Source organism: Bactrocera dorsalis, chromosome 3 (genome assembly GCF_023373825.1).
Source record: "Bactrocera dorsalis isolate Fly_Bdor chromosome 3, ASM2337382v1, whole genome shotgun sequence".
In the NCBI taxonomy this organism is placed as follows: Eukaryota; Metazoa; Arthropoda; class Insecta; order Diptera; family Tephritidae; genus Bactrocera; species Bactrocera dorsalis.
Genome location: NC_064305.1, coordinates 63819485 through 63832786, shown reverse-complemented (window position 1 = coordinate 63832786; position 13302 = coordinate 63819485). Strand labels below are relative to the sequence as shown.

Genomic DNA, 13302 nt, shown 5'->3' with positions numbered 1-13302 from the left:
TTGATCATATAAGTATACTATCTACTCTCCATAAAACTTTTAAATTTAACTCAGAGCATTGTATACAGTGACATAGATACCCTTACGTATTTATAAGCATTTATACATATGTATATACACATACTGGCTTGCATATTTACTTTCTTGAAGATCACGACTAATTAAGTGATGTTCTTCAGACGCTTAACGTGCAAAATATCACTTCAATTTGTAGGTGACATCAGCCACATTTGTCATTTTTCGTAGGCGACTGTGAGTATCTTTATATAAAAATAGTAAAAACAAAAGAATTTATTGTTTCTGTATTTGGTAATAGTCATGCGAGAATTTATATGAGAGAATAACTATTTTCCAATTGTGCAGATGAGAATATTAATTTTTATATTAACTAATAGGGAACTGGACGAATTAAAAGTACTCAATCTGCCTCCATATATGTATGAAGATCCGAGATTGAGCAACCATAATGCAGAAAATATTACTGTAAGAGCGTAAATAATTATATGTCATTCAACTGATTTTGATGATCTGTTTACAGTAGGTGCTAAAATAGAAGAAAAAACAAGTAAGGAATGGCTAAGTTCCGGTGTAACCGAACATTTCATACTCTTGCAACTTGCTACTTGCCGAATTGGGGGTAGTATTGATCCTATTTTATCTATTTTTATGAGTAAAACCTACTATTAACATGCCACGTACTAAAAAAAATTTCCCTGGCTTTCATTAAGGTACATCACATGCAATCACCAATCATATGGAGTAAAGTCAGCTAAAAGTTCAGAAATTCTGATATTAGATAAGTATATAGGGGCTAAGGCAAGTTTTTAGGCACAAATATGCAGTATAAAATTCTTGTATGTGTTTTATTAGGTATATGGGGACCCAGGGAAGTATTGACCCGATTCAACCTATTTTTAATACACAGAGATACTATTATAAGGAGGGGATTTTCTCTGAATTTAAAATGGATATCCCCCTCAATGATATTTTCGTTCAAAAGCCGCAACAGATACTGGCGTCCACACATTATCGGCAAAGTGTTTTGGAGGCTGCTTTGAAGCCGTGGGCAAACAAACATTTCGGTCGCAAACCATGGACGTTTCAACAAGACTCAGCACCATCTCACAAAGCGCGAGTGAACCAAGAATGGCTGAAAAACAACGTTCCGAACTTCATTACGACTACACAATGGCTCTCGAATTCACCAGATGCGAATCCAATGGATTATTCTCTCTGGGCCATTTTGGAGAACAAGGTCCGAAGTAAAAAATACACCAGTCTCGAGATGCTGAAGAAAGCCATTGTCCGTGAGTGGGCCAAAATACCGGCAAGTCACATTCGGGCAACTTGCGATTCGTTTTTTGACCGTCTCAAGGCCATAGTTAAGGCAAAAGGTGGTCATATCGAGCAAAAGTGAATTGGTCCTGAATTTATGATTATTTTCACACATTTTGTACTTTAAAATAAATAAAAATAATTTTCCAAACCGAATTTATGGCTTTTTTAATTGGTTACACTTCGAGGACCCTGTATATGCTAGTCCTTCAGTTATTGAGAAATGTATATAAAAATTTGCACCGGACATTTTATTACCAAGAAGCTGCTATAACTGACCGATCAAACTCAAGTTTTTGTATGGCAAACTATTTTATCTGTCGAGATATCTACACGAAATTTGGCAGAAAGCATCCCTACAATATGTAAGTAAATTTTTTTAGATCGGACCCGCATAGATTATAGCTATCATTCAAACTGACCGAAAAAATATAATACCCTATTATACCAGTAGCTTTGGTGCAGCCGCAGTTAACGTTTTTTCTTGTTTACTTTTTAAAAGGAAGGAAAAAATATTTATGTACATATTATAGCTCATTAAATTAAAATTTAAATACTTAAGAATCCAAGTAACTTACTGATTCAAAATATCTGAAAAAAATTAAAAATAAATCCCTTAATGAAAGCAACAAAGTCATTTCATTTACATACACGCAGACACAGTTGAGTTTTCATTGTGACAGTGAACGCTAAAAATTTCACTTTATCGGCAATTTTGAAATATATCTAACAATCAGCTAACATTTCATAAAACCGATACATAATATGCATTTAGTATGTATATTTTATTCAAAAACAAGGGGAAATTCAAGAATAAAACGAAATGAAAAATAGCACAAAATATTCGCACACAAGCAAATATGACTAAAATTTCAAAAACATTCTCGAAATGCGATTTTTGTTTACATTTATTCATTATGATTTAGAATGTATAGTCAGAAAATTGTGTTAAATATCGAGAAAAACTTAAAAGTATGCAAGAACATATATAAATATAATATAAAAAGTTACACATATAACATAAATATATAGCTTAGTTGTTTACAATCCAATTGGTGGCAAGAAATCAACTCAAAGTTGTGGCCGCCGATATGTGCCCAAATATTCACCGCACTCGGAACAGTAATGACGTCGACTGAAGCAGCGCAGTATTGGACGCTGCATCACGGTCTTAGCCGTCGCCTTACAATAGGGACAGGTGACCTCATGCGGCTGGGGGCCTACAGCAAAGTAAGTTGGCTGCGGAACGATGGGCAGCTTTTGTTGTGGCTGAACCATAATTGGATAGCGTCAAACTGAGGTGAGAAAAAGTTGTTAAAGCGTGAAGAAGTTAAAAAAAAATAAATAATAAATAAAATTGAAAAAAAATAAAATAAAAAAAAAAATATTATAATAAAAAATAATGAAATTATAAAAAATATATTAAAAAAATTAAAATATTACATAAATAAAAATAATAGTTTACGAATTAAAAAAAATTATAATAAAACAAACCCGATATATTCTACAACCGAAACAGTGGCGAAAAAACACGATTGTATATAAATACTTGCGACTGTGAGCACACTTTGTTCTATACTAAACCCAACCAGAGCCGCGAGCTTGCCGCTGAGCACCAACGAGCAGCCGCAACCACTTGTATTCGTTGGCATTCCACAGCTACTCGAATGTTTGGTCACTCTTGTTGACCGTCGCTGGTTTTCTCCGCTGTCAGTCACTTCGATACACACATACTGTATACACAAATATGCCTCAGGCCTCAATACATCAATTGAAAAAGTGTGCCTGCATTGCCGCAAAACAATATTGGCGAGCACTGATGAGCAATCCGCGAACAACCGCCAACGCCTCAATGTCAAAAGCGTCCGACGGCATGAAATAAACGTTCTCGAGCAGCGAACCACACGCCACCACTGAACGCTGTACATTCACAATTCGCTTAAATTTATGTTGCTATTTTTATGCCAACAAAGAAGGGAAAATTAAAATACAATTGGAAGAGGCTTTCAGTGAAAAATATAAATGGCAAAATGAAAAGCGAGAATATAGAAAATTACTTACCTTACTTATTACTTTTACAAAAAAATGAAAAATTGAAATTTTGTGAAAGATTTTTTTTATTTTGCTAAGGTCAGAATTATATTTAAAGCACGATACCAACAAAACACTTAAGAAACAAAAACACATTATTTTTATTTTATTAATACATATATACTACTATGAGCCAAAAATAGTAAGGCTTTGTTCATAATTTTTATATTCCTAATTTATTCGTAAAAATCTATGTCGTCCCCCAAAGTAATCCCCCTGGGTCCCAAAGCACTAGTGCCAACATTTTTACCAACTCTCAAAAGTGTTGTTAAAATCAATTTACGGAATAGCCTTCAATGCGCGTAGCGATTCATAGTCTTCACTTAAGTACCCGGAGTGGTCATTTGACTTTGCTGAATAGCCAGAAGTGACACAGAGGCAAATCAGGCGAATACGGTAGTTGCGGCACGATATTGGATGAAAATTTGGCGAAAAACTCAAGAGGAATCAATGCAGTAAGCGACGGTGATGCAAAAACTAAGAGTTGCCCATAATTATGGCCTGTTTTTGCGAATAGCTTTGCGCAAGTGTTGCATAACACTCTAATATGTAGTACTCCTTGTCAGAATGAATTCGAAGTGCCCCACACTTCATTAATCGAAGAAAGAGATCAATATAATCTTGACTTTTGACTTGATTTGACTAGATTTTGCTCACCTTTACCACGATATTCGTCCTATGGATCGTCTTTTTCCGGATCGTAAGCATAGATCCCAGACACATCATCAGTAATAATACGTATCATGACATCCCGGTAATAGGAAAGCACTGTTTCATAGACGTTAAAGGAACGTTCTTTTTCGACAAAATTAAGTGATTTTAGAACCAATCGTGCTTTCACTTTTCTTAGGTCGAAAAATGGTTCAAAATGATTTTAACTAATCTTTCTGATATTCCAATGATGCCAATAAGTGCACTGACTTGATCGTCAAATTTCTGACAAAAGTTACTGAATGGAAAAATCGGGAAACGCGGTGATAAGCAGCGATAATTGAGTTTGCTTGCCTATGTGATATTCTATCTCTAACTCATTCAATCAGCGTGATTTTTCAGAAAGAATCAATCAATATGGCAAAGATATCAAATATGATAGATAGCTACTTGTAACGTTCCGAAATCGAAGGCAAAAAGCTCAAGAACAATCGGCGAAGATTTGAAGACGCGCTTTTCTAGAGAAGTACTCGTATTGAATGGATTCCAACTGAGTTTGCTGCTTCCAGAAAAATAAGTGCTAACTGCTTGATAGATACATTTAAAGGCCTTTTGGCTAATGGCAACTTCGTGTGACGCTTGAAGTTCAAAAGTAAACTTGAAAAAATTTTGGATGACTTTAAAGTGAAGTTGTTCCAGATAGCAGGCTCTATAAAGATATCATCTGAACGTGTATATCATATTTTTCACGAATGTTTGAATATGAGAAAGCTCTGTGCAAAATGGGTGCCACGGGGCCAAAAAAAAAACAACAATCTGATGATTCGAAGAGGTGTTTTTAGATGCTCAAGCGTAATAAGCCGAGTTTTTGCGTCGATGTGCAGCAATTGATGACAAATGGCTCATCTTCATTTCACCCTGAAGTTCAAACGACAGTCATCCGAGGGGTATGCGCACCATGAACTTGGACTAAAGCGTGGAAAAACGTAACAATCTACTGGCAAGGTTATGGCGTCTGTATTTTGAAATACCTATGAAATATTTTTTTATTTAGTACCTTGAAACAGAAGAACCACTATTATCGGCTCTTACATACCGTTATCTTACCGTTTGAAGGATGAAATTACCTAAATTGGCCGCGTTTCAAGAAAAAGACAAGACCGTGTCGCAAGTCACTGAAAACGATTACGAAAATCCATGATCCTGTAAAAATGGAATTGAGCAAGCAAAAAAAACAAAACACAAGATTCATATTGCATATGCCTATGCAACCTTTTATACATACATACCACACATATGGTGAGCACTAATTAGTTCACCTTTCTCTGGGGAATTTAAAATTTGTATTGAAATGATGAAAGAAAAAATTAAAATTAAATAAAACGTGTTCATGAAAATTTCGCTTAAAATACCAAAATTTTTATTTGTATTAATTTACACATGCTTTATAGAAATACGTTGGGATATATGTAATTATTTTTCAAGGCTTAATATAAAAAAAGAACTAAAAGTATAATTTTTTTACAAACAAAATACATACATATGTAAATATGTGCGCTTAATTACAGTTTTATGCTACATATTTTTAATTATACTCGTATGCATACATATATATATACAAAAATATTTTTCTTTAACTGTGTATGTGTTTATTTTCTTTGCATTATCGAGCGTTTTCGTGAAGACAAAAAGTGGAAAGCAGATATATTTACTAATTGTATTATTCTTTTTATTACTTTTTGTTTTTGTTTTGCGTTTTTCGTTAATCGGCCTCCTTGGCAGTAAAGTAATATGTACGAGATTGTATTCTCCAACGAAGTGTGTGTGTGGGTGGCCAACACCTCATGACTTGGCAGCCAGCTTCTTCGGTTTGATAGCTGAGTGCTTCATAGCGCGTCCAAAGTAGCAACCGCAATTCTTGCAATAATGATTGCGATCCGTTTGTTTACATGGTATAAAGTAGTCCATGCAGCAGCAGCAGCAAAATGTACTGGAAGTAAAATGTAGGGTTAAAATCACAGTAGAATATATTGTTTTAAAAAGAACTTTGTAGCGATTTTTCTAACATAAATTTAAAAATATTAATTTGAATATAACACTTGATTTAATATAGGCCATACATAGGTTGTCTTTAATATTTCGGGATTCGACAACCAGATGGATCACTCAGGTCAACATTTTTGACAACTGAAAAGGCAAGTTTTGGAGATACCTCAATCAGAGTAGCGACAGTATTTCGATCTTTGGTTCAAACGCATGTAAAGTGTATAGATCTTAATGAAGAATATTTTGAAAAACAATAAAGCAATTTTCGAAAATAAAAATGTGCTTTTGTTCCTTAATCCCGAAATTGAAAGGGCAACCTACGTATGCATTCAAAGCATGCATAAATAATTGGAGTTATTTTTTCTATATACTATACATCAAGAGTATTATTATTAGAGATGGATTTCTTAAAGCCGAAAAGGATATAAAGAGATCGTTATATTGATTACGATCGACCAGTTGAAATGATAGCTAGCTACGTCCGATTTGAACAAAATGTTCGGATATTGTAGTTTGTCTTAGATAACAATTTGTGTCAATTATTTAAAGACATCATGTCAAATATTAATATTTGCCGTACAAGCACTTGATTGCGATCTTTCAATTTATATAACAGCTATATGGTAAAGAGACCTGTTCTAAACAATTTCTTCGGAAATTGCAACTCTGACATAGGCTATAACCCATACTAAATTTTGTGAAGATCCCTTGTCAAATAAAAAAACTTCCAGACAAGGACTTGAGTGTTAAAATGTATACCTAAAAACATAGAAGGATGGAGTCATGTGTAGAAGTTCACGCAAGTGAGGAAAGTTCTCTGAGTGCCTTTTACTTAGAAGTGGCCAGAAACGATTCTTTTACATATGACTCAAGCAGCTCACGACTTCCGGTCTTTGACCAGGTATCCTCCGGGTATACTAAGAACATCCGTTTGAAGGTGAACTAAAGTGAGAAGATGAACCATGCCTGCCAAGGGTTGTGCGATGGGTTTGGGACCCGCCCCCAATGAAAAGGAAACAACGGTCTCGGACGCGAGATCCCTGTTTTTATGTCGCATTAAGGATTACGATTTAAGACATGCACCTGGAGTGTCCGATTAATTCGGAAGGTGGTTGATGTCCTCGTAAAAATAAAGGCTGACATCCCTGCTGTCTACGAAATACGATGGACGGGACAAGCACTGAGACGAGTAGGTCCTTATGGCATTTACTACAGTGGCTATATAAAGGAGCAAAAATTCGGTGTGGGATTCGTGGTGGGAGAGAAACTTCGTCGCCAAGTATTGGCATTCACTCCGGTGGATGAACGCCTAGCCACAATCCGCATCAAAGCGAAGTTTTTCAACATATTGCTGATTTGAACCATGAACCATGAAACCATTGGTGACAGAAGAATTCCTCGACAAAATCAATTTACATACCAAATAGCAAATTCCAAATTCGTTATTCAAAAATATTCCTGGTGGTTTCTATACCAATTCTATTTACTAAATTCCATTACTTTCTCAAAACTTTTTCGATAAAACTTAATTTTTAAATTTCTCCCATCTCACCACTATTTCACACACCGAAATCTTATAAATGAATAAATATAAAACTTACACCCACAAACAGCCGACGAAGCGATTGATCTCCGTCGCCCACCATTTCATATCGTTTTCGACTTGTGTCATTTCAACAATGCCGCAAGCAGGGCACTTCAACATTACCGATTCCTGCGGCAAATTGAGGTAGGTGCCAATGAGTGGTGTAGCGAAATTATTATAAATATGCTGCTCCTTCAGCTCCTTTTCAGACAAGGGCTTCTTGGCATTTTTATCCGCCGCGGCAGGTGTGTTGTTGCTGGCTTCAATCGCGGGTGTAGTTGGCGTGGAGTTGGATTCCGACATCATGTTTCAATCGCTATGTTTAATTAACTATACGTATTACTTAGTATAAATTATAGAAAAAAGAATTGTTTATTCGAGCGCAATGATTACACGTCCGGCAATAAAAGAAACGTACTAAAGGCGAACGGCTAACAAATATCTCAGATGAGGTCAACAGTGAACGCTAGGTAGTAGTCAAGAGATCGCGCGAGAGAGTTAACAGGTGAGTGAGAGCGAATTGAAATAATTCTCATATTTGAGTGAAGAAAGCGAAAGTTTTCACTCCACCACCCACGTTTAGCTCTCAGAGCACCTAAAAGAGCTGCTGCTCAGAGTGGGAAAGAGATCTGGTCGATCGAGAGCTTGTGAGAGTCGTTCGTGAACGGTTCACGCCAATAGAGCATTATTTTTAGTGTTTACAAACTAAAGTGTAAGTTTCAAAAAATATATATTTTTGAATTATTGGATTTAAAAGGTATTTTCGAGAGCGCGCACTTTAAACAAATGCATATTTATTATTGCACTTTGAATTAATTAAACTTAGATTCTGGATGAGATTGCTTATTTTATAAATTAGTATTTTTATTATTACTTTATTTGGTAACTTTCGTTATTGGCTTTGTTATTTAGCTAATATTGCACGGTTCCGAGTGCACTTGTTCGTTTTTTCTTTATTTTATTTTTATTTGTTTTTGTTATTCATTTTTGTTATTAGCACTCATTTCGGCCTCTGTTGTATGCCTAATTTGCCGCCACATTTACTGCAGTAAATGCCTTTCGTGGTCCACTCGCGATTACAGCCGCACCAGGTGCAAATGCAGCAGAGCCAGAAGATTGGAAAGAAGCTACAAATGGAGAAAAATTAAATGTTTTATAGGATTTATTTTAAATATTTGAATAATATTTTTAGTAATAAATAACTATTTTTTTAATAAAACAATAAATTATACAAATATTTTATTTAAAGAAAGTAAACATACTTTCTCACCTAAATTCTTAATAAAAAAAATATTAAACTAATTAAATTCTGCGTAATACAACTAAAACATATTTTAAACCAAACAGAAAAATAATTTTGCAATAAATTAATTACAGTCGTCAGGCTACAGTCTTCAAGTAAAATATTTCTTCTTTATAAAGAAAAAAACAAGAAAAACCCTTAACTTCGGTGACACCACAGCTATAATACCATTCACACATACGAAAGATTCCTAACAATAACTTTGATCTCTCGATTTGTATGAGAACTATATGCTACCGTAGTCTGATATCAATCGTGTTGACAAACGGTCAGCTTTGTCGTTAGAAAAAGACGGTTCAAAGCTTCAGATTGATATATCATAAACTGTGGAACTACCTCGTATAACTTCAACTGATGAATATATTGAAAAAATTAAGGTGCTTGGTGCTTGAAAATCGTAAAGAAGTATTAAAGAAATGGGAAGAGAGCTTAACATATCTCGTGAAAACAAGCACCCCAAAGCCGCTCTAAAATCAGGGTGAAGCTCATTGTTTTTTTCGATATTCGATATATATTCGCTGAAAAAAAGTGCAAAGCCATCCCGAAAAGTACTTATGATATGTGTTTCGAGGATTGAAAAAATCATTGGCATGAGTGTATTACCTCTAGTGCGAATTGAATAATTCAGAAACGATGAACTTGGGTTTCAAATAACCTAAAAACCAGGAAAGGCACGAAAAAGTGATTCTGGCTGCTGCCTGACTACATTCGGCCTTACGTTGCCAAACACATTAAGCGCTACCTGGAAACGCTTAAATGGGAAATGATACCCAAGCAGCTCCACTAACAAGAGGAAATCGAAAAATGCCTTGATTTATGGATAACATCACAGGATGAACAAATTTACCGTAATGGTATTCGAGCTTTACCAGAAAGATGGGGAAAAGTTGTGACGTTCGAAATACTTCGAATAATTTGTTTGTAACCATTTCCATTTTATACAAAAAGCTTTAAAATATGCGGCGACTAACAGAAGGTTTCAAGACCGGAGAATGCTCCTGTAGAACCCCTAGAAGTGATCTAGTGACTGATGCCCAGAGCATACCAAAATTATGGAGGGAACACTTCTCCAGCCTACTGAATGCTGAGTGAAAGTATAACGCCAGGAGACAGCGATTGCGATTCCCCAATTGATGTCGATGGAGTAAACCCGACCATGAAAAAGTTCGAATAGCAACGAAGCGGCAGGAGCCAATGGATTTCCGCCAAGCTCTCCAACTACGGCGGCAAAGAACTGATAAGGAGTATGCATCAGCTTCTTCTTAGCATATGGTCGGACAAAAGCATGCCGGACGATTGGAATTAAGAGTGCTCTGAAAGATTAAAACCCACTATCAATAAACTGATTCGATATTCATTATACGCCAAATCTTGAAACAGACCAGTGAAAAGAAGATCGACGCAAACCACCTTTTCGTCGATTTAAAGGCTGCTTTTGACAACACGAAAAGAAGCTGCTGGAATGCCTGAATTACCCCTGACATTGAGGAATGTCAAATGCTCCCTCTGGATCAGGAAGGACCTCTCCGAGTCGTTCGATACCAAACGAAATTTCAGACAAAGCGACTCACTATTTTGGGATTTTTCAATCTACTCCATGAGAAAAAAATTCGAACTGCAGAACTGAATAGAGGGTACAATCTTCTACATCATTGGCCATAACAACCGCGCCGTTAGTTCTGCTTTCTCCAGGGTTTTCATTAGTAATCTACTAAATTCAAAACTTTTTTATTCTAGGCTTTTAAATTTTCAACTATTAATCCTTGATTATATATTTTTTAAGCTTACTTAATTAATAGATTTTCTATACGGACTGATCACACACATCTTTTAAATTAAAAGTCCAATCAGACAAATTTAAAACGATAAACTTAATTTGAAACAAAAATTTCTAAATAAACATTGGCATTAAACAAATAACACAAAATATATTTACTCACCACGACAACGTCGACAAACAACAGGTGGCATCCTTTAAACCCGCCGCTCGCATCACAGCCGCATCGCCATACTGCTGACACAGCGGACATTTGGTGTGATAGGTACGCGGACCCACGGAATAGAAACGCAAACGCTTGTGGCTGCGCTTCGGCACTGCTGTGGCGTCGAGCAATTGTTTTTGTGCCACTTTACTGAGGCTGACCGCATCATCTATGTACGGCACTACAGAGGTGCGACCCTCCAACACCACATTGGCCACAATGTGACGCTTACGTTCCTCCAACGATTCAGCCGGTATCAGCTTGACCTTCACCAGCTGTGGTGCTTCTGGAACAGCGGCTGCCATGCTGCTTTTCGAAAGTTTATTTTTCAAAATTTTTACGATAAACTCAAAACTTTTATTTCTAGAAAATGTATAGTTTTTATAACGGTTATGTTGTTGCGCGTTGAAATGGTGACAGTGAACTGCTGGCTGCTGGCCACTGAGACCGTACATTGGTGGGCGGCAGGCGTTAATACAGTTAGGGCAATTTTTAATGCTCAGTGATCGACAAGAGAGCGACGAGAGTGTGGCTGCTGCAGAGAATGATCACTAATCTCTTTCTATGTCTAATTGTTATTTTTTTTTCAATTTTCGCCAAACAGTCTCGTCTGTTGTTAGCTAAATTCTCATCTCTCTGGGATCTCGCTTTGCTCCAATTAAAATAACATTTAACAAGATTTTTGTATTGGGGCATAGTGTGATGTCATCGCCGCTCAGTGCGAGTAATTTATCATTTTTTGTGTCTTTAGTTTTCCCACACGCTTTCTTGCAAACCGCTGAAGTGGGAAAAACGTGCGGAAAATCACGCATACTTAGCAAATGATGCATGTATGTATGCGTGTTGTTGTAGATGCTTGAAAGCAAAAATACAAATTTAGCTACACGCTCCACCTGTTACATAATCCTGTGCGTATGGTCGTAAACAAATTGTTTGTTTAGGTTTTAGTTTAAGTCAATAAAAAATGACACTGCATAATGAAAAATTTTTTTATATAATATATTTATAATATACAAATGTTTGAAGGATAAAGGTAAGGTGAACACTTCGTTCACATACCTTGCACATAATGATCACTTTCTAAACTCTGAAAGGTTAGCTTGGGTTAGTCTGTAGGCTAATAAGCCACGAGTAGATCAGTTTTCGTCCATTAGGATACCAGATGGAGTACTGTTACGTGATTCATAAGGAGTTGCAATGCTTTAGGATGCCTGCGCTTGACGATAATTTCAACAGACAACAGTCCTCACCAACGATATGCTTTCAAGTGTCTTAAACCGTGGGGCTCTAAATGTTTCAGTCGTTGCCTTACCAGCGCAGGACAAGTGCACAAAAAATGTTCCATTGTTTCACCAGCTACCTGGCTCTTGACATTCCCTGCAGTCTTCTTAATCTGTCAGCCCTATTCTACAGGGTTTGTCCGGAAAGTAATTGAACAACCGTGAAAATTCTTTAAAAACTTTCAAAAGAGGCTCCTTCTGTGTCGATAAACCGCTGCCAGCGTGATATCCAAGCTTTTAAGGCGTCACGGAAGGCATTCTCCGGAATAGCCTTGAGAGCTGAGGTGCATGCTGCTTACATCCCCTTTGTCGTCTCAAAATGCTTGCCTTTCATCAGACTTTTCAAGCAAGGAAAAAAATAAGGACCCACCGGAGGCGCACATATGGGCTGTAGGGCGACTGCGGAAACGTTGGGATGCCGGCCTTGGTTAGCTAGCTGTTCACATGATTGACAGTGTGAGCTGGCGCGTTGTCGTGGTGCAACTTACAATCGGCTGCGATGTTTTGTCGGACTCGATTAACACTTCGTTTGGGACTTATGAGGACTTCACGTACATTTTCGGCTTGCACCACTCACAGAAACTCGTCGCTCAAAAATGTTTGCCCTGTCTGTTCAGGTGCTCGGAGACAACTTACCAGCCGCTCGTTTGTTAGCTAGGAACGCCCTCTACCGAATCCAGTCGGTGCTCCAAAGTACAGTCGCAGCGGAAGATAATCAGTTCTATTACTTTCCGGACAAACCCTGTACAGGCTTGTGCCGCCACCAGGCTGTGACCAGTGAGTAATCCAATCATGTTTCTAGAGACTGTTTTATCGAAATAGAACTTTATATGTGACTTGGTCTATGGAAAGGGGGCTTAGGTGTCAAAAATATCAATTTTCACTTTTTAGTTGATTCGGATGGTTATTGGATGTTGTTTATTTTTAACAGCTGTTTCCCAAAAAACTAGTTTTCGCACGTTACCTCCCTTTTCGTAGACCAGGGCACATATATGTATTTATGATCTACTATTTTATACATGACTTTTG

At 36.8% G+C, this 13302-nt stretch overlaps 3 protein-coding genes across 4 annotated transcripts; all 3 read right to left on the bottom strand.

Moving 5' to 3' along the window:
- Window positions 1-2225: 2225 nt before the first annotated feature.
- LOC105228489 (uncharacterized) lies at window positions 2226-3180 on the bottom strand. 2 transcript variants are annotated; one of them, XM_011208349.4, is made up of 2 exons: window positions 2847-3180; window positions 2226-2630 (listed from the first exon to the last, which is right to left on the bottom strand). In XM_011208349.4, exon 2 carries the CDS (start codon window positions 2611-2613, stop codon window positions 2407-2409), a length of 207 nt encoding a protein of 68 aa, XP_011206651.1. In that variant the 5' UTR covers window positions 2614-2630; window positions 2847-3180; the 3' UTR covers window positions 2226-2406. The 2 variants fall into 2 exon arrangements, with proteins under 2 accessions (XP_011206651.1, XP_049306927.1); XM_049450970.1 differs by having other exon boundaries at window positions 2830-3177.
- A 2500-nt stretch (window positions 3181-5680) lies between these two features.
- LOC105228478 (uncharacterized) lies at window positions 5681-8643 on the bottom strand. The gene is made up of 2 exons (XM_011208329.4): window positions 7725-8643; window positions 5681-6067 (listed from the first exon to the last, which is right to left on the bottom strand). Exons 1-2 carry the CDS (start codon window positions 8012-8014, stop codon window positions 5920-5922), a joined length of 438 nt encoding a protein of 145 aa, XP_011206631.2. The 5' UTR covers window positions 8015-8643; the 3' UTR covers window positions 5681-5919.
- A 49-nt stretch (window positions 8644-8692) lies between these two features.
- Window positions 8693-11444, bottom strand: LOC105228482 (uncharacterized). The gene is made up of 2 exons (XM_049450958.1): window positions 10952-11444; window positions 8693-8835 (listed from the first exon to the last, which is right to left on the bottom strand). Exons 1-2 carry the CDS (start codon window positions 11296-11298, stop codon window positions 8709-8711), a joined length of 474 nt encoding a protein of 157 aa, XP_049306915.1. The 5' UTR covers window positions 11299-11444; the 3' UTR covers window positions 8693-8708.
- Between the last annotated feature and the right edge of the window lie 1858 nt (window positions 11445-13302).